This window comes from Aspergillus sclerotioniger (genome assembly GCF_003184525.1).
Source record: "Aspergillus sclerotioniger CBS 115572 chromosome Unknown BO94scaffold_3, whole genome shotgun sequence".
Classification (NCBI taxonomy): Eukaryota; Fungi; Ascomycota; class Eurotiomycetes; order Eurotiales; family Aspergillaceae; genus Aspergillus; species Aspergillus sclerotioniger.
The window spans coordinates 490191-512288 of record NW_020290993.1 but is presented as its reverse complement, the minus strand read 5'-3'; the positions used below and the strand labels follow the sequence as shown (position 1 = coordinate 512288).

Genomic DNA, 22098 nt, shown 5'->3' with positions numbered 1-22098 from the left:
TACAGAAAACAAGTCCTTTAATGTAGAAGGATTGTATTCTAACCCCATGTAGTGTACAAGAGAAACGCCGGAGCATAAAGAGACATGAAGGGTACCGCGATGAGAAGCAGAGTGGCTGGAGTATAGACAGCTGGAGCCCTCTATAGTAGCCAAGACAGAACTAAGTATAATACAACAAGATGAAAAGGCGATGAGTCCCCCACAATCTGAAGCCAAGCACAAATTGAAAGCGCCTTGCGGAGATATGAAAGATTTCGGAGTATCCGTGCTCTGCTTCACCCAGCTCTTAGCCTGAATGGTGATGGATTCATTCTGAGAAAAACCGTAATATTGCCATAAGGAAGAGCAAGGAACAAGGGAGAATGTACATGATCGCGATTGTTCAGTGGTATCCACGACGACGCTTGCCATGGTTGCGCTCTCTTGGGGTAACCACAGCCTTGTTGATCTTCCACTTGGGACGAGTCTTGTAGCCGGATTTCGCCTATACGCAGACTGGGTTAGCATTGAGAACTTATAAGCAAAGACGGTAGCGAAGCTTGAATACATACCGGCAAACCCCAAGGACTCTTCGGGTCAACGTTACCCTTCGACTTGCCTCGACCACCACCATGAGGATGTTCGGCTGCGTTCATGGCAAGACCACGAACTGTGGGCCGAATGTTCAGCCAACGGGACCGACCAGCCTTTCCGAGTTGGCGATATTGGTGGTTGGGGTTACTAGCAACGCCAACAGTTGCGCAGCAGTCCTTGTGAATGTATCGGATTTCACCACTCTGTAGACGGATGGTCACATGTTGGGAAATGCGGTCCTTTCTTTGCTTCTCGCGTTGCGTCAGAGGCTTCTTCTCCACGGCCTCCCCATCGGGGCCGTCGTTATGTTCACGCTTGGCCTTGATATCGATACCCTTGGCGAGGACCGTTGCAAAAGTACCAGCGCTACGGCAGAGCTGGCCTCCCTCGCCCGGGCGCAGACCAACGTTGAAAACAAGAGTACCGACGGGCATCATGTTCAACGGCAAGCAATTTCCTCTCCATGCGGTTCTGGCAGCAAGAACACCAGGGTCTACAGCACCTCCCATGCTCTTCCAGAGTTCATCCGGGATACCAGACATGAAACTGTGAACAACATCACCAGCGCGCATGCCCTCCGCGGCCAAGATATAACTCAGCTTCTGAGTCTCCTGACTACGGACAAGGGCGATGTGAGCGCTCCGACCAGGGTCATGTTCAATGCGCTCCACCAGGTGCGGGCCGGGGGCGGCACGCGCAAAATCGACCATTCGTATACGGCGCTTATGACCACCACCATGATGCCGGACGGTCACTCTACCAGTGTTGTTTCGACCACCCTTGCTTTGACCACGTTTGGGGAACGTCAACTTTTGGACCGGGCGTCCTTTCCACAGGTGGTCATTGACCGGTCTGCGCAAATGTCTGATACCGGGGGTGCGAGGCGTGTAGGAACGTAGGAGGATACCCGTATCATCACGAGTAGGGGGAGGAGCAAAGGCGATACTCGGGTCAAACATCGGACTCGAAGACTCATCGGCGGACGGATTCTCTCGTTCGCGGATAACAGTCGAGTAAGCTCGGGATGGGATAACCGAAGACAGACATCTGAAAGGAAGCCGAAGGCCCGTCAGGGCCATCCGAGGCTGAAGCATGTTGGGCGGGGAAAGGTAGGGAGTAAGTCTGGAGGAATTGAGGTCAATCAAGCGTGATCGGAGATGTCAAACCGATGCCGCAAATAGTACACAGTGTAGCAAGCTACTGCTCAAACATGCTTAAGAACAAAGACCAAAACAAGGAATGGGCAAAATCGGCGTCCCTAACACCACGAACCGCAACACCCTGCTCAATTGGAGTGTTGTTGGGGGCACCAATGACGATCGTAGCACTTCCACTCGTTCTCCGGAGTGAAAATGTCTGGCATGGTTTGGAGGTGTGGCTTGCCGTTAGAGCACATGACTTTGATGCACCGCCACAGCGGGTATGACTAAGTGTGGCACAGTCGCTGACGAGCCGGCGCGACACGGCAACACGTCCAGACGGGTACGGGAAAGTGTGCAAGGGAAAGTCCTGAGCGGTTGCCGCGCAACAGGCCATTTGTTTTGGCCATTGTGGCCGCGCTACATCACGTTTCGATCGCGACGGGCGTTTCGAGGTGTCTTCCTGCCTGGGTCATCTCAGGCATCTACCGTGGATGACGATCCGCCCTCTTCCATGAGGGACTAACGTGACTGTACCATTACCATCCAGCCTGCACCCCTTCGACCCAATCCACCCGCAACCCAGCGCCCTTTCCCCGAGAAAGTCTGCGAGGATAGTCACGTCCGTCATACATACGCATACACGTACATATACAGAACCACTGAACCATAGACTTGCTTCTTTTAATGCTCTCTTCCCCCCCCTTTGGCTGCCGTCTCTTCCCGTCTGTCACTCTTCCTTCCCTCCTCCACTTTTCCCTAATATCCCTCAATTGGCATTCACCGTACATACCATAATAATACCTGGGACCGTGACTATTGTCCACAGGCTTTGCATATACACGACGTTGTACAGCAGTTAATAATCCGCAATCCACGCGATCCAACTGGGTTTTGCTGTGGGGCATCTTTCCCAGCCTGGCCAGTTTCCACGCTAAGACTAGGGCCAAACATCGCCTTTGCCCTGTCAAGTTTACCACCTTTTCCTACTCCTCTCCATCATCATCTACTCCAGGGAGGCGACCACCACCCCGACAAAACCCCGGTTTTCTGGCTTAATTCTCGCGTCATTGCCAATAAACAACCCTATCATCCTACTACATCTTCATTTAACCATACCTTTGGGCCGTTCCCGCCGCGAAAAGTTACGTGACTCGAGTCTTGGGAGCTCCTGTCAATAGCGTCAACAAAGTCATATATGCTACGATTCTGAGGCTACGCCTGCCGAATCCCTTCCAAGTACCCGACTATTCGGCTTCAGAAACCTTGCATTTTCTCTGATTGATTGGGGTTGGACACATATTCACGCGTGGTACGTGCAAATCTACCTTCCCGTCCTCAGGTATTTGAGCTCCACTGGGGTACTCCGTAACCACTCCGGAATGCTGACTAGACTCCAACTGCCTGCAGAACCATACTCTTGCATTCAACTCTTATTCTCTCTTCTACCCTTCTGATTATCCCTTCTTCTTTCTTCCCCTCCTCTCATAATGCCACCTGTAAGTTGCTGACCTCACTACGCGTCATGTTATGACTCGATCGCGAACTCGATGGGCTTGAAGCTCCATCTAGTACGCGCGGTAGCTAACTGGCCACCAGGCTCGAAGCCTTCGCACGAGAGGCACGATGAACGAGAACGATGAGAACGGGCCCTCGACGCGCCTGACACGGGCCAAGGCCGCTGCCCTGTCAGCGGGTGACGCCCCGGCTCCCGCCGCTAAGAAGCCGCTCCAGACGAAGAAGGCCGCCACCACCACCACTACCACCACTGCCGGACCTCAGAGAAGACGCGCCGCCCTTGGGGATGTGAGCAATGTTTCCAAGACGGAGAATGGGGAGACCAAGGAATCTAAGAAGCCTGCTGCGACAAAGGTTGGCTTGACGTCAAAGGCGACATTGCAGGCTGGTGGGGTTCAGAAGCTTACTCGCAACAACTCATCACGCTCCGCCCTTGGACCTAAGGACAGCAACCCGAAGAAGCCGGCTACAGAAGTAAAGCGCCCTGGCAGTGGATCGGGCACGAAGCGGACATCCAGCGAAAAGGCCATTCAGGAAAAGGCACTAGAGGAGGAACGGCCACGGAAAAAGGTCGACATCGAGAAGAAGGTCACCGAGAAGAAGACTGTCACTGAGAAGGTCTCCAGTTCGAAGGAGGATGTTAATGTTCCGGTTGACCCCAAGGTTCTGCAAAAGCCTGCCGACGACTATGTTGACGACCTGGACGCCGAAGACCTTGACGATCCTTTGATGGCAGCTGAATATGTTGTCGACATCTTCGAATATTTGAAAGATCTTGAGCTGGAGACCTTGCCCAATGCTGAGTACATCGAACACCAACCCGATCTCGAGTGGAAAATGCGCGGCATCCTTGTCGACTGGCTCATCGAGGTCCACACTCGCTTCCGTCTCCTTCCCGAGACACTCTTCCTTGCGGTCAATATCATCGACCGCTTTCTGTCCGCGGAAGTGGTGGCTTTGGACCGTCTTCAGCTGGTTGGTGTCGCCGCCATGTTCATCGCATCCAAATACGAGGAGGTTCTTTCGCCGCACGTTGCCAACTTTAGCCATGTCGCAGACGAAACCTTTACCGACAGGGAGATCTTGGATGCCGAGCGTCACATTCTTGCTACCCTTGAGTACAACATGAGCTACCCCAACCCGATGAACTTCCTCCGTCGGATCTCGAAAGCGGACAACTACGATATCCAGACCCGTACTCTTGGCAAGTACCTCATGGAAATCAGCCTTCTGGACCACCGTTTTATGGGCTTCCGTCAAAGCCATGTGGCTGCTGCCGCTATGTACCTGGCTCGCCTCATTCTCGACCGGGGTGTCTGGGTAAGTTCCGGCGCCATGTTTGCCTCTTTCATCACACTGACTTTTGTAGGATGCTACCCTGGCCCACTACGCCGGATACGAGGAAGAGGAGATCATCCCTGTCTTCCATCTGATGATCGATTATCTTCACCGCCCTGTCTGCCATGAGGCATTTTTCAAGAAGTATGCCAGCAAGAAGTTCTTGAAGGGTACGTCATCTTTAACATTGACTTTGGCCACGGAGTACTGACATGGTGACCAGCATCCATCCTCACCCGGCAATGGGCGAAGAAATACCACCACCTGTATATCAGCAGCTCGCTGTCAGAGCCGTACGCTTTTATTAAAGACTCAGAATGAGTGAGATGCGGCTTCCTGGTGACTTAATATCGGCGTCTGGCAGAACGACCGAGGATCGGAGTTTGTTGATTCCATATGATGGTATTTCATTCGTGATGGTATTAGGCACCTCTTGCATATGTTTATGAACGGCATTTTCTGTTTTCGGTTGCGGATGTTTGCATCTTCGTTTCTTCCAGGGGTGTCCGGCGCACGTCTGGTTCTTTTCCTCTGCTGTTGTGCGATTTTCTTCATTTTTGGTAGTGCCTGGGTTGTTTCGCACTTGCTCTGATACCTTACATAACCTTCTCCCGTCTTACCCTGTGTGTGTTCCAGGCATCGGGCAACTCCAAGGACGGAAATTTACTCGCTTCTTTTCACTTTTGGATTCAAAATTTCTTGTTCGGCGTGGGCTACACCTCGGTCCCTTTTACGCAGCCCCTTAGGGACCGAGACGATCTATTTGTTACAACACTATATTGGTCCAAGGCATACGGGATAAAAAATGCCATACAGCTGGTCTCTGACGACAAATGCATCGGGGGGAAACCCAGGAGTGAGGGAAGGGGATAAAAGGCTTCTTTTTGGTATTAGTCGTTCACATTGAGTTAGCGGGGGACTTGGGATGGAGTGGTGGGGAGGGCTGCTGTCAGTAATGTGCGTTTAAGATGGTTAATTAAGCCTTAAACTGCCAGAAATCTCTTGAATATCTTCGTCATCCCAATGTCCGAATCTGATTTTCATGCGTGAAGCAATGGCCACCTAGATAGGGTCCGGCCACTTTGGGGTTGAACCGAGGCTCGGCTCCTAGGCTCACCACCGTTCTTCATCTCCATGCCTCCTGGCCCTTCTGCACGGCAACCAAATCGCGAATTCCTATCTTTGATACCCCTCGCGACGATCAATTCCCCTCTTTTAACTTTCAAGAGCGCCGCATATTTCCCGACCGTTGCGTTGCTCGCAGGAACGACCAATACCCGACATCCACCTCAGCCACCACTTCAACCTTCTTCCATTACCACAGTAATCCCTTCACAACAAACACCACCCACCACCACCTACCGTTTCTCTCTACTAGTAACAAACCATGCCAACAACAGCAGCAGCTTCCTGCCCCTTCTGCACCATCGCACAAACATACCCCCCATTCCCCCCAATGACATTCCTCCATCTGCAGAATTCCATCAACAATGATCTAAATACTATAGTTTCGCTGCCTACTACACCTAGTACTACTGGGGGTAGTAGTAGTAGTAGTAACCTGGTTGGGTTGGGCCCAGGACAAGCACATCTCATCCTGTCTACGCCTCATGTCCTCGCTTTCTTGGATATTATGCCTTTGACGAGAGGTCATGTATTGCTTGTGCCGAGAGTGCATTGTGAGAGGTTGGGGGATGTGGGGGTTGGGGTGGGGAGGGAGGTACGTATTTTGTTGGTTTTGATTGGATTCTTTTGGATTGTTGGTTCGGGTATTTTTATTTATTTAGATTGATTGGTTGGTTGGTTGATTGAGGGGATTTGTTGTGTTGTGTTGTGTTGGGCTGTGTAAATGGGTGGGTGTAGAACTATGCGGCTAATATAGATACTCTGTATCGAAAACTAGATCGGACAATGGCTCCCTGTTATCTCTCGGGTCGTGATGAGGGTGCTTTTTGGGACCGGGGAGGAGGAGAAGGTGGATTGGTGTTGGAATGTGGTGCAGAATAATGGTATGTTTCTATCCCTATCTCTCTCTCTCTTTGTGTGTTTTTTGTTTCTTTTGTAGGTGGAAGCTGGGGCTAGATACCTACCTATAATGGTTATTGTAATGTCTTGGATGTGGAATGGGGTGCTACGTGCCGGGCCCTTCTACCTAAGGTGATTAATTACTGATAATCCGGGATAGGTGTTAGGGCCGCGCAGCAGGTTCCGCATGTTCATTTTCATGTTATTCCCAGGCCGCCTGATAGGCCGGTGACGGGGTCGGTTAAGGCTCATATGAGTTATGTTATGTTTGGGCGGGGGCAGAGGGAGGATTTGGATGATGAGGAGGGGGAGACTCTTGCTAGGTTGTTGAGGGGGGAGTTGGCGAGGGAGGTTCAGCGGGTGAAGAGGGAGGAGGGGGTTGATTTGGAGGGGGGTTTTGGAGTGGGTAATGCGAAGGGGAAGCTTTGATTGTTTGTGTGGATGGTGGGTTGTTGAGGAGTGGATGGTTATGGGCGGGTAGATGTTGTGATGCTTTTTTGGGTGGAGTAATGGTTCATTGCTTTTGTTGAGGGTTCTATTCAAGAAGTTCATTTCATCATGAGGCTGAGCTTTCTCTTCCAGACTTGGAGTCTGTGTCGTGCTGGTTCTTTGTGAAGTACTGTATATTTGTTAGATTTGGATAGACTTCTGGAGGGAGGCTAGGTACCTTTCTCCTGAAGGCATTCAGTTGATCCGCGTAGACTCCCTCAGCGTCATGCATTTGCCGACCCTTGGAAACATCCGAGACTTGTCCTTCGGGCAGTCTTCGGTAAGTGATGAGTCGCCGGGACCCTGGTTATCGTCAGTTATATTCCTTTATCCCGTATGAGGGAATCTCGTGATACTCACAGCTGTAGAACGGTTGGACGGACACGTTCAGGACCTCCAGGTTCGGGTGCATCGGAACGGGGATTTCTATCTCGTCATTCGAAGTCGGCATCCACATGGCCATGCGTCCGTTGGTGACCAGTGATCTAACAGCAAAGTTGAGGATATCGTTGAGCATGGCCTCGAAGCCGTAGGGCTTCTTGGGTGCGATGTATCCGGGTTGGCTGGTGCATGTTAGCTGAGCACCCCAAGAAACAATCCAAACCATCACCGCAAAAACATACTAGTGAGCCGGTTTCCCATCAATCATGACCTCCTCACTCTTCAAACCCTCACGTCTCCCAAGAACTCTGAGTCCCTCACGAACACCATAAGGCGGATCGCAAACAATACCATCCAGGAACTGGTTCGAGCGCAAAGGCGTATTGGTAAGATCAGAAGTAAAAACATCCATAAACCTACCCACCATACCATATTGCTGAAAATTCGACAACACGCCCATCGTCCCACCCCTCTCCATCATCTCCCTACCCCGAAAACTCCGCCCATCAATATCCGACCCAAACGTCTCCGCCCCAAAATGCGACATCGCCACCAGGAAGCTCCCCGTCCCAACGAAGGGATCATAGAAGAGCTTCCCCGGTGCCGCATGCGCCATATTAGCCGTGATGAGCGTCAACTCCGCATCCATCGAAGTGGTGCTAATATACTTCCTCTTCTTGAGGTCATATTTATTGACGACATCCCGACTGCTATTCGCAATCCAACGTCCAAAGTAAATAACCTCTGGCTCTTCTCCATGGGGCCGAGGAGTACCGGGAGAGGAAACATCCAGTCCGTAATCCTCAAACACCCAGAAATCCTGATCTGGGTTCTTCATCCGAATAGCGCCCTTGAATCCCAGGAAAGAGAAGGACTGGATGATCTGGCGCTTCTGGTCATTGCTGCGCTTTCCTGCGAAACTGTCAATGACGAATCGGAATGACGAGTCCTGGTACTGGGCCCAGCGATCCTCCGTCCGCCTGCGGACGTCGGCGTAAACTTCCTCGAAGTTGGTGCCTTGGCCCCAGAGTTCGAAGATATCCTTGGCTATGATGCTTCGGCTGATTACCGCGCGAGCGGCTGCTTCATCGGGTAGTCTGATGATGCAGAATGGGGACTGGTGGTGGGAGTTAGTAACGTGCTTATGGCATTGTAAAGAGTGGGATATTCATTGGTGTGGGGAGGGGATTAAGGATCATCATTACCCGTTCTTTTCGCGGGGTGGGATCGCACAAAGCAGCATGTTACATTGAAACATGAAGAATAATGTAAAATAATAGGAGGAGATTATAACGTACGTTCTTATCGTAGTATAGGAATTCCACCTCCACGCCTGCCAGGTCAGCCAGCGCCTGGATTTCGGGCTGCCGAAAAGACTCGTGGGCCTGGGCGAAGCGAATCAAATACTCCATCGTTGATTGCGGTCTCCCTCGCCACTGATTTATGGACAGATTAATACTGAGGGAGTTATGATACACAGCTGGATTGGCTTCGGGAGAATAGTGTCTGGTTCTCTGGGAGTGCTGGGTGCTCAATGGCCGTTGGCTGGAACGGAAATGAATTTTCCTGCTGTTCCAGTCGATTGGATGGTTGATCGGGAACCCGCCAGTCTGCCCCTACTGTCATACACTCATCTCTCTGCTGGTATCAACGCGAGATATTGGTATATTGGAAAATCATAACAATTAACAAATATGAAGCAGGCTGCTGCCACGCAAGTCAAACATAAATACATTGAAACAATATCCATACATGCCCTAGTAGCTATATGTATCCGATTGATCGTCACTCTTACATGATGTATATTTCCGAACAAAAGCCCGCACAAACCGTTCAATAAACCTACAGTTACGCCGTTCCTGGCATCGACAGAGCCAGGGATAACCTGGACCAAACGCCGCCGCTATGCGCCGACAACCTTAAACACATGTCGTGACTCGTAACCCTCCACTGGAAGCACGTCAACCTTCTCGTCTGCTGGAATCATTTCATGCTTCAATTCCCATCCGGCCCGGCGACACAACTCAGACACCACCACGTCGCAGTCGCCAAGCAGATCGATATCAAACTCCGTATGGGATACGGGCTGAGTCCTTATTAGTCCAGCACTAGAAACAGTTGTGAGCCACCACTTACAGTACGAGAGATATAGAGCTGAGGAACAGTGCGAGGCAAAACGCCAGGGACTTCCGCCACGGGGGCGACTTTCAACGAAGTCCCAATGACAATGACAAGATCTACCCGATCACGGTCGTGGTGTAGTAGCCGGTGGCCGAATTCATCGGGGAGATCTTCCCCAAAGAAGGTGATGTCGGGCTAAAGTGATTGATATCAGCATATGCAAAAGGGAACGAACGTGTGCAGGATACGGATCTCAACCAACCTTCATGACCCCAGCAGTAGGTATTTCGTAGTCGTCATCGGAGCTGTCCCCAGCCATGTCCTTTCGGTTTCTGTGGACGCCGTTGCTGTTACGCTTTCTTTTAATACCGGAGTCTTCCGCAAAGTTTGAGGGGCAAGAGGTACACTGAGGAATGATCCCCTTCTTAATCTCATCAAAAATTTCATCACCCATGACCTTATGATGGCACTTGACACATGTAGCCGTGGCAAATGACCCATGGCATTGCACGATATTCTCGGGTAGCACCCCGGCATTGGCTTCGATGTTGTCGATATTCTGGGTGTAGTTGGTCAACAGCTTCCCCTTATCTTGCAGTAGTCGAATAAATGCATGAGTTGGCGAGAATTTCTTCTCGGTGGGTAATATGTCCTTTGCGATGGAGAAGAAGATGCTTGGATCTTCGCGGAACACCTGGATATCAAAGACTTCCTGTGGATCGCTAAGACCCAAATGCGCCAACTGTGAGTAAAGACCAGTGTCCTTTGACCGGAAATCGGGAATTCCTAGGCTGGTGGAAATCTGATCGCCTGTCAGCATACATATGCCTCTGACAAGGGGCACGGCATTCTGGTTGACATACACCTGCGCCCGTCAAAACCACAATGTTCTTGCACTCTTTGAGCAACCTGACTGCATCATCGATTGTATTGTACTGAGGGAGCTTGGGACGCCTTGAGAACTCGCGCGAGATCGCAATAGCCAGTAACGGGTGGAAGGCCTCGTCCGGCGCGCCGTCGAGGAAGGCAGGTGGCAAGATCCCAAACGCAGTACACAGCTTCTTCGCGGTCACTTTATCTTGTCCCAGAGTTTCTTCGACGAAGGCTGCCTTTCCAATTTCATGGAGTCGTTTCCGATACGCGATGGCCTCCTCCAAAGTGCAGGCATCAGGGACTAGAACAGGGCGCGGTCAGTGCGCGCATAGACAAGACATCATATAGTGCTTACCACCCTCACGAAGCTGCTCGTCGCGCAGGACCTGAATAGCATCTTCGTACAGAGACTGAGTCTCCCACTCATCGCCTGAGCCGCCGCTCTCGGTCTCATACTCAGACTGAGACACTTCTTCCTTTCGAGCGGTTATGTTCTCCGTTGCGGTGCCGGCCTTTGATACATCCGCGGAGGCCACCTCGAGCACCGGGTTCTTCAGCGGGGAACTCTCCCCGCTGGGGGATGAAACGAGGTCCATCCTATATTGGAAGATAGGGCACTTCCAGCGACCTAGAACGACTCCTCAATCACATTGAGCTGTTTGCCACGCGAAGTCGAATTGCCGGAATAAATTTGGCTTTCGTTATCTCCGGGGGGAAAGCGGTCGGATTCTACTTTATCCGGCGCCGTCTGCTGATGGAGAGACTATCGCAGCTACTGCCCCTGGACTGGTGTAGGTTAGATTGGAAGATATGCCCTTTTATATTGGTATCATGACAAAGAAAGTTCGTAACAACAGAACATGCAACTTTTATGAGTCAGCCATTTCGTGATCGCTATCGGATTCCACCTCAATCTCCTCGTCCTCCCAATCTTCGTCCTCACCCTCCTCGGCCTCATCATCAATGTCCTCGCCTATCTCTTTGTTCATCTCTTGGACCAATTCCAGTGCGTGCTCCTTGAGTCTCTCATCTTCATATTGAACAAGGTCGTACAGCGTCAAGCTTTGCTTGAGCCATTCACGGCTGGCCACGAGCGATGCCTGCCGCCTAGCCTCCGGGGTATTGTCCTCGTCTTGGACCTCTTCTGGGTCTTCGGGTGCTTGTTGCTTCATGGCCAGGAGCTGCAGGCACCATCCTCCAAGATACCATGCCTCCACACTCTGGTCGTCTTCCAAGATCAGGCGTTCCAGCACTCCCAGAGCTTCAAGTTCCAAGCCGACCTCCATCAGGAGACGGGAAAGACTAATTCTTGTCGCGAAATCGGGGATATTCAAGTCCTCAGGCGGCAGGTCTTTCCAAAGTTCGAGACTCCTTCTGAGTGCTGCTTGGGCCTGCTCCGTACGTAGCTGCGAAATCCGAATCGATGCAAGGGTTTGTAGGACTTCGGGCGCATTCGGAGCAACAAGAAGGGCTTCCGTGATGAGGGACTCGCAACGGGTTTCTGCATCTTCTTCCCACCTAGGATCTGTTAGCCAGCCTTCCAGACGACAGAGCTTAGCTCCAAGAGTGACTTACGAAAGATCGGTCATATAGATCTCAGCAACTCCGCATAGGGCATTTGCCATCTTGCCCTTCTTTTCCACCAGTTGAACCGCTTCCTCAGGCCCGGGGTTCTGTTCCAACTGTTGAATAATATGTCTGAGAGACGACACACCCTTCTCGAACCACTGAACGCTGTCTTTCCCACCGAGTTCGCTCAATTGAGCAAGCCATAGGAACTTCTCGGCGCCCCCTCCCTGAGACTCGGGTATCGTGCCATTCGGATCAAGCTCGATTGCATGCATAAAGTGTTTCTTCGCAGCATCGATGTTGCCGAGCTCAACGTAGATTTCGCCAACCGTATTCAGAGCCACTAATTGAGTTGGAGAGTTGGCCGGTGCATTGTTGAGGGCTTGCTGAGCCAATTCAAGCGCCGCATCTGGTTGCCCGGTCTGAAGCTGTGTCGTCGCCTGCTCGAGGAGCTTCGTAGGGTCTTCGTTCATTTTCTGTTTCGAAACCGAGCCGCCGGCGCTCAGAACGGACTTTGCGCGAGATTTGGATGTCTTCTTGTTGTGAGGTCTTGACTTTCCCATGGTCTATCGACTGTAACAGAATTATATAGCAGATGAGGTTGAAACGCTAATCAAGAACAAAGAATAGAAGGAAGGAAAAAGATCAATAAGAATACCAAGTACAAAACCTTGGAGCTTTCGATTTCGTCAAGGCGGAGCATGGAAATTCCCTTTTTCGGGCGGGACAAATTTGGGCGTTTCCTTATCTGTTTGTCCCGTTTGCATGTGGGATCGCGGCGCCGGTATTCTACTTGCCCACGGACGACCGAATTCATTTCCCCAAGCACGAGCCCTCCAACATATAGACCGCACGGCAAAGGACCGCTTTCTCGGTCTGTCCTGTGATACATTATACAGCTAGATTCAAGTGTTTGGAACTTGAATCTTCAGCCTTTCTCTTTGTCCCCAGAATCTAGAACCGACAATACCCCTCCAGCCCCGCCGGCGGCAGAATTCAAGCACTATGGGCCGCGAAGACCAGATCGAAGAGCGCGAAGTGCTCGACTCGATTTTCCCCGAAGAAATTACAGGTTAGTGTTGTCGCCATAAGTATTCCGACTGCATTCAGTGATCTTATTTGGACGACAAGCCCGCTGACAGACCTGCCTTAGACATTTCTGACACCTCATACCGGATATCAATTGCTCTGGAAGCACCCGAAAATGACGTCGAAGAAGCAGAGCAGCCTGTCCTGGTTCTGCAAGTTACATACCCGGAAGATTATCCCGATGTCGCCCCCGAACTAGAGTTGACCGCACCCCCGAACGCACCGAAACACCCCCGACTAGATATCCAGGAGGATCGCGATCAGCTTCTCGAGACTCTGCAACCGACCATTGAAGAGAATATGGGTATGGCGATGGTATTCACACTGGTCAGTGCGTTGAAGGAGAGTGCCGAGCTTCTCATGTCGGAGCGCGTAAATGCCGTCCACGCCGAAAAAGAGATGGAGGCTGCGAAGAGGGAGGAGGAAGAGAATCGGAAATTCCAAGGTACCGCTGTTAACCGGGAGACGTTCTTGGAGTGGCGGGACAAGTTTATGAAAGAGATGGAGGAGGAAGAGAAGAGGAAGCGCGAAGAGAAAGAGGCGGAGGAGAAGAAGGCCAACAAGAAGACTCCGGGCAAAGAAGAGAAGAAGCTTACGGGCAAGCAGTTGTGGGAGAGAGGTCTTGCTGGAAGGGCAGACTTTGATGAGGATGAAGAGGATGGTATGCCCGCTGCTGTAGAGAAAATGAAGATAGCTGCTTAAGAGCTTGGTGTCTCTAGATGAGATTACTGGCGAGAATCAATTTCCCTTATTGACAGGGATCAAGCCACGAGAAGTTGGTTTCTATAATTCGATCATAATTTACATGTGCAATGATTGGTATATAGCTGGCTATCAAGTGAAAATACTCTGGTTGAGCCCAGTTTAGTCAACTTTCTTCGTATCTGGTGATGGAGCCATGCCTTCACTGTTGTTGCTTGCTAAGTTCGGGCTGCTGCTTCGTCTCTTCAGGCTGCTGCTTCGTCTCTTCAGGCTGTTGCTTCGCCTCTTCTTCGGGCTGCTGCTTCGCCTCTTCTTCAGGCTGTTGCTTCACCTCTTCTTCGGGCTGTTGCTTCACCTCTTCTTCGGGCTGCTGCTTCGCCTCTTCAGCTCGTTGCTTCGCCTCTGCTTCGGCCAGTTTGCGTTCTTCAAGGACGATATTCCACATGGCTTCCGCAGTTTCCTTGACCTTCCTATCACCCTCTGCTATCACATCTTGCACCTCCTTCAAAGAAACCTCGACCGCTTCAGCCCATGTAGCTTCTTCCTCATGACCAGTCAATGCATCCCACGCATCCTCGTCTATAGCTATCGGCAACTCGGTCTCCAGTCTCTTCAAACGCTCCATCCTCTTCCAGCGTCTTTCAAGTTTCGAATTTATAACTGCGCTGAGGAACTTCGGCTGTGGCTTCTTGATGCGCAGAAACGGGATACCACGCGCATTGACAAGTTGAGGAATCCGGCGTATCCCACTCACAACAGGCCGAGGGCGTGAAAGGATGGGTTCAGCATCCGGATGTCGTTTGGCAGTCGATTGCTGGAATTTCACATTCTCTCGCTTCCTCAGTTCCAATTTACCCACAATTTTTGGCGGTCTCGCCTTAGCCACTGCCGCCTGCCATTCGGCTTTTCGTTGCTTTGCCAATTTGTGCTTGGTTATGATGTTTTTGATCCGGTTGACGTAGACTTGACTGCATTGTGATGCGGCGTGTAATATGTCGAGGGCCTGTATTTGCGAAAACCGGAAGGTTTAGATTCTGGATGGGTTGCTGCGGAGTCGAGTTTCAACGCACCTGGTATCCTACTTTCAGGCAATTCGCTGTTTGAGACGGACTTTGAAGGTCTTTGTACCTATGGAACCTATTTTGTATATACGGCTTGCACAAATTGAGCTCATCTGGAGCACCTTCTGGTAATCTGCCGCATTGCCGGAGAAGCGCTCGGTAAAGTGCTCGAGCTGTCAGGAGAAAGGCTTGTTAGTCGCTTTTCGTACTTTGTGCTAGAAACAAACCCCGGCATAGTCAAACTTACTGGCAAAACGGTGAGCAGGCGTTTGCTTGGGTACAACTAATTTGTGCATTGCCGAGAATATAACATGGTCTAAAATTAATGTTCTGGACTGTTATCGGAGGCATGCCGCCGGATGATGTCACGTGCAACCCAAAGGGGTGTGTGCATGTATCTACTCCGTAGGATCTCTCAATATCCTGGGCCTGCAGTCGAGTTCAACAATTCCAGGGCTTGGCCTTAAGGCTGCATTACCGAGTCAACCATACCAGATGATGGCTCAGATTTGAGTGCAACTGCGCAACTGCGCAACTGATGTCATCTTTATTTACTATCTGATCTAGAACACACAGGAAAGATACGCTTTGGGATATACTTCTATTTCTTGGTCATGATCTAGCCGGTATCGGCGCTTTCGGGCACTCTCACAAGTACAACTGGTAGCCCACTAAAAACAAGGGTCAAGTTGTTTCAGCAAGTATAACCTGGCGATGAGGGGGGCAAGAAGATCATACTGTGCAACGTTCTAAAAGGTTGAATTGCAGGTAGGCTTCAAACGAAACCACGCCGATGCCCGCCCGTTATGCATAGACTGTACACGCTCTAATAAGCCAACGAAGAAAAGTGCATATGAATCTGACTCAAAAACCAACCATTATACTCCCTCAAACCCGAACATTTTATAATGCCGTTGTTTTAGAAGTTTGAGCCCTCCGGAGGCTGTGGGAGCTTCTTGTGCTGGGGAAGGGCCATATATCTGGAGATGATGAGTTTCACGGATCTGATTGTTGGAAATTAGAACACCACGTACCTTCTAAGCTCGACCAGGATGGTCTCCATGGTGTACTCGCGCTTCCACTGAGCCAGACAGGGCAGCTTAGTGGGATCAACCTGGGATGGTGTTAGGGACTTGGGCTCCTTCACTTAGGAACAATCGGAACATGGCGGAATCTTTACCTTGCCAGTTCGGGCATCAACGCACGGCAGATTGACACGGGAAACAAATTGAATGGTGGGAGGGTTATCAGGATAGTCCGGGCCACAGTGGATGTTGACACTGTAGATTCTGTTTTCGTGGACACTCTGCGCTCATTCCTCAGTGTGTTAGTGATGCTGGTGTACTGTATACCCGGGTTGCGCTAGGCAGCGTTGGACGAACATGAGGGGGGCCGAGGATAGTTCCATTCCAGTTGCTCATCATCATATCTTCACCATCTGCCAGTCCGTAGGAGCATGACTCTAGTTCAATGAAAAATGAATATGTTAGCAAGATGCTATTCTGGGTCTGTAAGCAGGATGGCACTCTCACCTGCTCCCAAGCCCTTTTCACCCTTCTCGAGCTCCTCCAGCAATCTGAAGTTCCGGGGCACCTTAGCCGCCATTGTGTGATAAGAGGATCGGTTCGACTGGATTTCACGATAGCTCGGAAGAAAAGTTGTGGGGGAGACCGTAGACGTTTCGATCCTCGGGGCGGAGGAGGGGCACTGCCTTATCCCACTTCAAGCAATCGGAGGCTTGCGTATCTGGTCCCGCCGGATTCCTGAAGGAAACCCCACACGTGATGATAACGGCTGCTAAAGTCACGTGGCAGCTCTATCTCCGCGGGTGCCTTGGCGCTCCTCAAGAGGTCACTCCTGATGCAATGCTTCTGGGTTGTTTATTTGAGCTGGTCATTGATTGCCGAGGCTGGTACAAGCTTACATTGACACAGGCCGTTAAATGAAACATATGGTTCTAATATCGTCGTGCTTCAGGTACCTAGCTTTGTACTCGGTTGCTCCAGCCAGTGACCCAACCACATGAAGCCACATCTGCCTAGCGTTACTATTTGATTGATAGCGACTGGCATCGGCTATGTTCTGATCCAGAACTCCGGTAGAAATGTCCTCCCAATTTCTGCAGGCAGAGCTCTTGAACCTGATCCAGGAATCCAAGAGGAGGAACACTGACCTGCGAAATGTATGTTTATCCGTTTTGCTAAATGGACGCTCGAACTCCCGTACTGACTAGAATGTAGGCGGCTGAAGAATCCCTTAATGAATTGAAGGCACTGCCTTCTACATCCGAAGCGCAGATTTCAGCAGGTGAGCTTTTGTGGCCCACATGCATGTGCGGTTAAAGAAACACGTACGCTGAGGCTCCAAAGACCTAGTGCGTAAACCTAAGTTCGCGAATCCATTCATTCTTGCCTGCCACAGTCGCCATGCGAAACTTGCAGGCATCGGGGTCGTATGCCTGCAAAGGCTAGTTGCTTCGCGGTCGCTACCTTCTGAGCGATTGAAAGATGTTCTGGCTGGGTTGAAGGAGACCACGAACATGAGTGAGTGAGTGTCTAAAGCATTATGTTTTATACTAACGCTGCGAAGGCCTGGATATTCAGCTCAAAATTCTGCAATCGTTACCTTCTTTGCTGCAGCATTATTCCAATGACCTAGGAGGAGACCTCTTGGTGAGCACTTTGGAGATTTGTGCTACTCTACAAGGGAACAAGATGCTTGCGGTTTCTAGTACTGCCGCAGCCACGTTGCAGCAACTGGTCGTGTCGACATTCGAGCGTGTTTCGATTGAAGACAGTCAGTGACCGTATATCCCGGCGCATTAATGCGGCCCATCTCTGACATCGGTGCCAGAAAACTTCAATAAATCGACGCCGACGACTACTGTGAAAGTCGACGGGAACCCAATAAACGTAGGGTACTTTGCATACGATGCTTTACGGGTAAGATTCCTTTTGGATTGAATAAGGATCCATGATTAACTACTTAAAAGGTGCTGGACGACCTCTGTCGACTGATCGATGGTGAACCCCTGTATTTTCTTCGAATCAAGTCTCTCTCTTCAACATTCACTCTAGAGCTTATCGAGAGCATACTGGTCAACAGCGGGAAACTTTTTGTTGTCCATGCCGAGCTAACCCAGGTCCTGCGAGTTCGACTTATGCCAATGATTGTAAGGTATCTGTCTGAAAGACACGGCTTCTCTCAGACTGTTCGCGTCAGTCGAATTCTCTTAGTACTTCTCAAGCGCCATATGTCTCTCCTACCTGCGGAGTGCGAGATGGCCCTCGGGCTTTTGACGCATCTACTTGAGCCTGATGGGAACTCGCCTTGGAAGCGAGTCCTCTGCATGGAAGTTTTCCGAGGCTTGTATCTCGAGCCAGGTCTGGTGAGGCTCATGTATTCCTTGTACGACAGAGATGACCGCAGGAAGAATATCCTCAGAGACCATATGGCTTCTCTTGTTCGCCTGGCTTCCGAAAAGCCTTCTTTGATTGGGCTCAGCAGCCAGTCAACCGTGCCTTTCCGTGCCGAGCATTCGAGATCTATTACCGAAGATCAAATTACGCTCGAGGCTGGTGGAGTTGCTGGTGTTATCGGAGCCACCGTTCCCTCAACCGACACTGATGTACCGGGAATCAGCAGTCAGTGGAGCGTGGTTCGCACGCCATATATGGAGTTGCTTGACAAGACCGATCCTCCTCCCCCTCCTGATACGTATATTTACAGTCTTGTACTCAACTGCATCAGTAGTTTTGCTGAAGGCCTCGCAAAATTCATACTCCCTTTGACAGTACCCGATTTGAAGCAAAAGAGGCGAAGTCGTATTGCGAGCCCTCATCCAGACGGTGGCTCTTCCCGGCCCTCACAGGATCTCCAGAGGACGAATTCCTCGAAAGGGTCTCAAACGTTGAGTCCCAAAAAATCATCTATACCGATCAATCCTCTCCAGTTAGAGTCACATCCTCAGCTCCCGGCAATCCAAAGCTGTGCTGGTATTATTGAGAATTGTTGGCCGGCCATACTCGCTGCCTGCTCAACATTTCTCTATGCATCTCTCGACGATGACTTTTATCACAACCTTGTCCGGTCATTCCAGAAGCTAGCTCATGTGGCTGGCCTTCTTAGGTTGTCTACGCCGCGTGATGCGTTTCTGACAACGCTCGGGAAGGCAGCCATGCCAGCAGAGGCAAGTAGCACGAGGCCTGCGACCACTGCGGTGACTACCACAGCTGCTTCTCAATCAAATCCAACGACGGATGAGAAGTCGAAGAGCTCACAGGCGTCGCTTGCCGGTTCCCCATTACCAGCTGAGACTTCCAGTGCGCCTTCTGACATCGCATTCGTGTCCCTCAGTACCCGGAACCTCCTGTGCTTGCGCGCTTTACTTAATCTGGGCATAGCTCTAGGTCCTACTTTAGACCAGCCGGCCTGGTCAATAATCTTAGGGACACTTCAAGACACAGACTTGCTGATAGGAATGGCTTCCACGAAGTCGCAAGCCTCAACCAGTAGCTCTGGGGAAGTTCTGTCTGGTTCTGGTTCTGATGTGCCCAAGGCTAATCTCGGTTCCGAGATCTTGGCCGTGCAGACAGCTTCTGCTAAAATGCTGGAGAGTACCAACGACTACCCTAGTGATTCATTTCAAGAGATTTTGACTGCCCTCCTCGATCTGTCCGGGACAGTTGAAGAGCCAACTCAAGAGTCGCCTGAGAATGTGTCAAACGCAGTCCTTTCGCCTCAGTCCCGCTCTAATCTAATGCGCAAAAGTACACACCGCGTATCGCGCTCTATGGGGAAGTCTAGGACACAGGATGAGCTATTGAGGTTTGTTCTCGAGAAAGCAAATGAATTGGCTAGAGCAAACCTCGAACGGTTTTCGTCACTAGCTGAAAGTGACCAAGACGCTTGGCAACTTCTTACGGGAAGATTGATGTCAAGCGCAGCGGACAGATCGAACATCCAAAAGCTTCGTCTACGAGCCAACGAGGTACTGAATGGCGTTGTTTTTCAGACCTTGAAGCAGACGGATAGCAGTGACGTCTCCGAACGGAATGCACGGCAGATGAGAAATCTTCAGACACTCAAGCTTCAAGTTCAATTGCTCTATGATGCAGGTGCGTGCTCAGCAGGGTCACCTTCAGCACCTGTGGCCGAAGTTCATGAACAGAGCTTGGAGACCTTGAAGGGTATCCTTGAACAATATGCGGAAACATTCGCTGAGGGGTGGTCCATCGTCTTTGATCTCATCTCAAGCGTTTTTGGTGAAACGAAGGGGACAGATGCACCTAGAAAAGGGCGTCAGCCATCGTCGACAGCCAACTCGCCTCGACTCGTTCGTGTGGCATATAAGTCTCTGCAGCTTATAGCCTCCGACTTTATCTCCCTACTTCCGTTACCCTGTCGGTTGAATCTTGTGGACTCCTTTTCGAAGTTTGCCTTGCAACAGCAGGATTTCAATATCTCACTGACAACTACATCGTCTTTCTGGAATGTGTCCGACTTTCTTCAAGGACAGATCGAGCATTTTTGCATCGAGACTCATGTTGATTCCTCGGTGACTGAGGATACGCTTGCAGGCCTAGCTAAGGGGGATGATCCTGCTGTCTCGCGTAACGCACTGTGGCTATTGCTTCTTCTACGAATAGTTGACCTCACCACAGACAGCAGGCCAGAGATTCGTAACTGCGCGATCCAGACTCTATTAAGAATATTCGATGCCTACGGCCAGCAACTGTCGCCCAAAGCATGGCGCTTGTGTCTCAACCGTGTGCTGTTTCGAATGGTGGAAGAAATAGAAACCGAGCTCACACTTACACGGGGCAAGAATAGCAGCCGCACTCCGGATGAACTTAAGGCGTGGGTTGAGACCACGGTCGTCATGATAAAGGGGGCTTCCGATCTCATCACCACTTTCTTCGAACCAATTGTTCAAGATGACTTGTTTGATCAGTCCTGGGAACGCCTGCTCGGCTACTTCCGGAAATTGATCGGCTTACGTCTCTTAGAATTCAGTGAAGGTGTATACTCCAGTCTGTCGAACATTCTTCTTCGTGTACAGACGCCCTCTGGGCTAAGCAAACAGGCTCTGAATTCCACTTGGTTGCTATGGGTAGATGGACACCCAGCCGACAAAGAAGATTTACTAGATTTGGAGCGCCCGAATCAAGATGCGGCCATAGCATACCTCGAGTCATTCCAACAGATCTATCGGTTATACAAGGTTGATCTTGAAGGGGAGCGTGTTGAAAGCATTCTCGGGCATCTGCGTCTTCTTGCATGGAATTCAATATCCCCTCCATACTCACCAGACATTGACCGCTCATCGCGCCTCCAGACAATGATTATTGACTGCTTGAAGACACTATGCATCGAGAAAGACAATTCGCAGCCAGAAATTCTCTCATGTCTTGCCGATTTTGCGGATTCACCATTATCGAGATGGTCCCCTGAGAGTGACTCGAAGAAACCAACCTATCTTGCCTTTTCCAAATCTGCGATAGATCTCCTCAGCTGGTACATCGCGGATCATGGTATCAAGCAAGACATATTCACAAATGGAGCACTAGCGACAGCTCTTGAGCATCTCGCGCACCCAATAGTCCAAAGATATGAATGGCCAGGAAAGGATCGCGAACCAAGCCTTTGGCGCCAGTCAATCACAGCGGCTTTGAACGTTCTCCAAGTTGCGATTCCTTACATGGAGACACAATACGACAACCCAGATCAGCCGGAAATCCAGCGTTTCTGGAAGCAGGCAGTCAACATTGCAAGCGGCATCGTCACTGCCCGGGGCTATCGAACCGCCCCCCTTCCACGAGCCACCATCCTAGCCGACGAGTCCTTTGATATTGCTGCTTTCGAGCGACTCAAAACGCTCATCATCCCATCACTCGGGGCGTCCGTCATCCCAGACTCAATCCGCCGCGAATTCTCAAGCGCCCTATTACACTCCTCCTTCATCTACCTTCCCCAACGATTCGACATCCCTACCAAATCCCTCCAAGACGAGCCTCTGAGCGGCATATACGAAATCCGACCCGGAAGAACCTTCGAACCCCCACCAACATCACGCACCAAAATGGCATACGTGGTGATTGACACGCTCTTCGAATTGGCATCCACACCAACACAAGACGCCAACAACAACACCAACCACACCCCTCACAAACCACCGCTCGCGTCACCCTCGCCCAATCTATCTCCCCATACCTGATTCT

At 50.8% G+C, this 22098-nt stretch overlaps 9 protein-coding genes across 9 annotated transcripts; 3 read left to right on the top strand and 6 right to left on the bottom strand.

Annotated features, from left to right (window-relative positions):
- Positions 1 to 19: 19 nt before the first annotated feature.
- On the bottom strand, positions 20 to 1920 carry BO94DRAFT_483558 (mitochondrial 54S ribosomal protein uL2m). Its single transcript, XM_025608925.1, has 2 exons — positions 552 to 1920; positions 20 to 484 (listed from the first exon to the last, which is right to left on the bottom strand). Exons 1-2 carry the CDS (start codon positions 1665 to 1667, stop codon positions 383 to 385), a joined length of 1218 nt encoding a protein of 405 aa, XP_025471829.1. The 5' UTR covers positions 1668 to 1920; the 3' UTR covers positions 20 to 382.
- A 1418-nt stretch (positions 1921 to 3338) lies between these two features.
- BO94DRAFT_456630 (B-type cyclin nimE) lies at positions 3339 to 4889 on the top strand (the record flags this gene model as incomplete). The annotated part of the gene is made up of 3 exons (XM_025607709.1): positions 3339 to 4550; positions 4600 to 4738; positions 4792 to 4889. 3 exons carry the CDS (start codon positions 3339 to 3341, stop codon positions 4887 to 4889), a joined length of 1449 nt encoding a protein of 482 aa, XP_025471828.1.
- A 2205-nt stretch (positions 4890 to 7094) lies between these two features.
- BO94DRAFT_483551 (tRNA (guanine-N2-)-methyltransferase) lies at positions 7095 to 9002 on the bottom strand. The gene is made up of 5 exons (XM_025608924.1): positions 8762 to 9002; positions 7706 to 8580; positions 7443 to 7645; positions 7261 to 7385; positions 7095 to 7212 (listed from the first exon to the last, which is right to left on the bottom strand). The coding sequence occupies exons 1-5, from the start codon at positions 8873 to 8875 to the stop codon at positions 7150 to 7152; spliced, it is 1380 nt and encodes a 459-aa protein (XP_025471827.1). The 5' UTR covers positions 8876 to 9002; the 3' UTR covers positions 7095 to 7149.
- A 170-nt stretch (positions 9003 to 9172) lies between these two features.
- BO94DRAFT_507984 (putative histone deacetylase SIR2) lies at positions 9173 to 11164 on the bottom strand. The gene is made up of 5 exons (XM_025609644.1): positions 10813 to 11164; positions 10448 to 10758; positions 9847 to 10386; positions 9600 to 9779; positions 9173 to 9549 (listed from the first exon to the last, which is right to left on the bottom strand). The coding sequence occupies exons 1-5, from the start codon at positions 11051 to 11053 to the stop codon at positions 9367 to 9369; spliced, it is 1455 nt and encodes a 484-aa protein (XP_025471826.1). The 5' UTR covers positions 11054 to 11164; the 3' UTR covers positions 9173 to 9366.
- Positions 11165 to 11264: 100 nt separating this feature from the next.
- BO94DRAFT_507981 (ACL4 family protein) lies at positions 11265 to 12716 on the bottom strand. Its single transcript, XM_025609643.1, has 2 exons — positions 12033 to 12716; positions 11265 to 11975 (listed from the first exon to the last, which is right to left on the bottom strand). Exons 1-2 carry the CDS (start codon positions 12587 to 12589, stop codon positions 11327 to 11329), a joined length of 1206 nt encoding a protein of 401 aa, XP_025471825.1. The 5' UTR covers positions 12590 to 12716; the 3' UTR covers positions 11265 to 11326.
- A 114-nt stretch (positions 12717 to 12830) lies between these two features.
- On the top strand, positions 12831 to 13922 carry BO94DRAFT_507978 (RWD domain-containing protein). Its single transcript, XM_025609642.1, has 2 exons — positions 12831 to 13098; positions 13180 to 13922. Exons 1-2 carry the CDS (start codon positions 13032 to 13034, stop codon positions 13815 to 13817), a joined length of 705 nt encoding a protein of 234 aa, XP_025471824.1. The 5' UTR covers positions 12831 to 13031; the 3' UTR covers positions 13818 to 13922.
- A 286-nt stretch (positions 13923 to 14208) lies between these two features.
- BO94DRAFT_424253 (LYR motif-containing protein) lies at positions 14209 to 15174 on the bottom strand (the record flags this gene model as incomplete). Its single annotated transcript, XM_025607428.1, has 3 exons — positions 14209 to 14820; positions 14888 to 15045; positions 15102 to 15174. Coding segments are annotated over 3 exons (843 nt in total), but the record flags the coding sequence as incomplete, so codon positions are not given.
- A 380-nt stretch (positions 15175 to 15554) lies between these two features.
- On the bottom strand, positions 15555 to 16625 carry BO94DRAFT_530949 (E2 ubiquitin-conjugating protein MMS2). The gene is made up of 5 exons (XM_025610790.1): positions 16411 to 16625; positions 16261 to 16340; positions 16059 to 16184; positions 15913 to 15992; positions 15555 to 15858 (listed from the first exon to the last, which is right to left on the bottom strand). Exons 1-5 carry the CDS (start codon positions 16481 to 16483, stop codon positions 15798 to 15800), a joined length of 420 nt encoding a protein of 139 aa, XP_025471822.1. The 5' UTR covers positions 16484 to 16625; the 3' UTR covers positions 15555 to 15797.
- Positions 16626 to 16982: 357 nt separating this feature from the next.
- On the top strand, positions 16983 to 22094 carry BO94DRAFT_581404 (endosomal peripheral membrane protein; the record flags this gene model as incomplete). The annotated part of the gene is made up of 6 exons (XM_025615403.1): positions 16983 to 17060; positions 17119 to 17185; positions 17248 to 17421; positions 17468 to 17674; positions 17732 to 17820; positions 17871 to 22094. The coding sequence occupies 6 exons, from the start codon at positions 16983 to 16985 to the stop codon at positions 22092 to 22094; spliced, it is 4839 nt and encodes a 1612-aa protein (XP_025471821.1).
- Between the last annotated feature and the right edge of the window lie 4 nt (positions 22095 to 22098).

What these genes read in the sequence shown, in the direction of transcription:
- BO94DRAFT_507984 (XM_025609644.1), bottom strand. Translation starts at nt 11,053, where the DNA reads ATGGACCTCGTTTCATCCCCCAGCGGGGAGAGTTCCCCGCTGAAGAAC. An exon ending in CGAGCAGCTTCGTGAGGGTG is followed by an intron (nt 10,759 to 10,812) that starts GTAAGCACTATA and finishes GCCCTGTTCTAG; the next exon opens with TCCCTGATGCCTGCACTTTG. An exon ending in CTACTGCTGGGGTCATGAAG is followed by an intron (nt 9,780 to 9,846) that starts GTTGGTTGAGAT and finishes CAATCACTTTAG; the next exon opens with CCCGACATCACCTTCTTTGG.
- BO94DRAFT_483558 (XM_025608925.1), bottom strand. Translation starts at nt 1,667, where the DNA reads ATGCTTCAGCCTCGGATGGCCCTGACGGGCCTTCGGCTTCCTTTCAGA. An exon ending in AGAGTCCTTGGGGTTTGCCG is followed by an intron (nt 485 to 551) that starts GTATGTATTCAA and finishes GTCTGCGTATAG; the next exon opens with GCGAAATCCGGCTACAAGAC.
- BO94DRAFT_507978 (XM_025609642.1), top strand. Translation starts at nt 13,032, where the DNA reads ATGGGCCGCGAAGACCAGATCGAAGAGCGCGAAGTGCTCGACTCGATT. An exon ending in TTTCCCCGAAGAAATTACAG is followed by an intron (nt 13,099 to 13,179) that starts GTTAGTGTTGTC and finishes GACCTGCCTTAG; the next exon opens with ACATTTCTGACACCTCATAC.
- BO94DRAFT_507981 (XM_025609643.1), bottom strand. Translation starts at nt 12,589, where the DNA reads ATGGGAAAGTCAAGACCTCACAACAAGAAGACATCCAAATCTCGCGCA. An exon ending in ATCTATATGACCGATCTTTC is followed by an intron (nt 11,976 to 12,032) that starts GTAAGTCACTCT and finishes AACAGATCCTAG; the next exon opens with GTGGGAAGAAGATGCAGAAA.
- BO94DRAFT_530949 (XM_025610790.1), bottom strand. Translation starts at nt 16,483, where the DNA reads ATGGCGGCTAAGGTGCCCCGGAACTTCAGATTGCTGGAGGAGCTCGAG. An exon ending in CTATCCTCGGCCCCCCTCAT is followed by an intron (nt 16,185 to 16,260) that starts GTTCGTCCAACG and finishes GAATGAGCGCAG; the next exon opens with AGTGTCCACGAAAACAGAAT. An exon ending in TTGATGCCCGAACTGGCAAG is followed by an intron (nt 15,993 to 16,058) that starts GTAAAGATTCCG and finishes ACACCATCCCAG; the next exon opens with GTTGATCCCACTAAGCTGCC.
- BO94DRAFT_483551 (XM_025608924.1), bottom strand. Translation starts at nt 8,875, where the DNA reads ATGGAGTATTTGATTCGCTTCGCCCAGGCCCACGAGTCTTTTCGGCAG. An exon ending in TCCTATACTACGATAAGAAC is followed by an intron (nt 8,581 to 8,761) that starts GTACGTTATAAT and finishes TCCCACCACCAG; the next exon opens with TCCCCATTCTGCATCATCAG. An exon ending in GATGGGAAACCGGCTCACTA is followed by an intron (nt 7,646 to 7,705) that starts GTATGTTTTTGC and finishes AACATGCACCAG; the next exon opens with CCAACCCGGATACATCGCAC.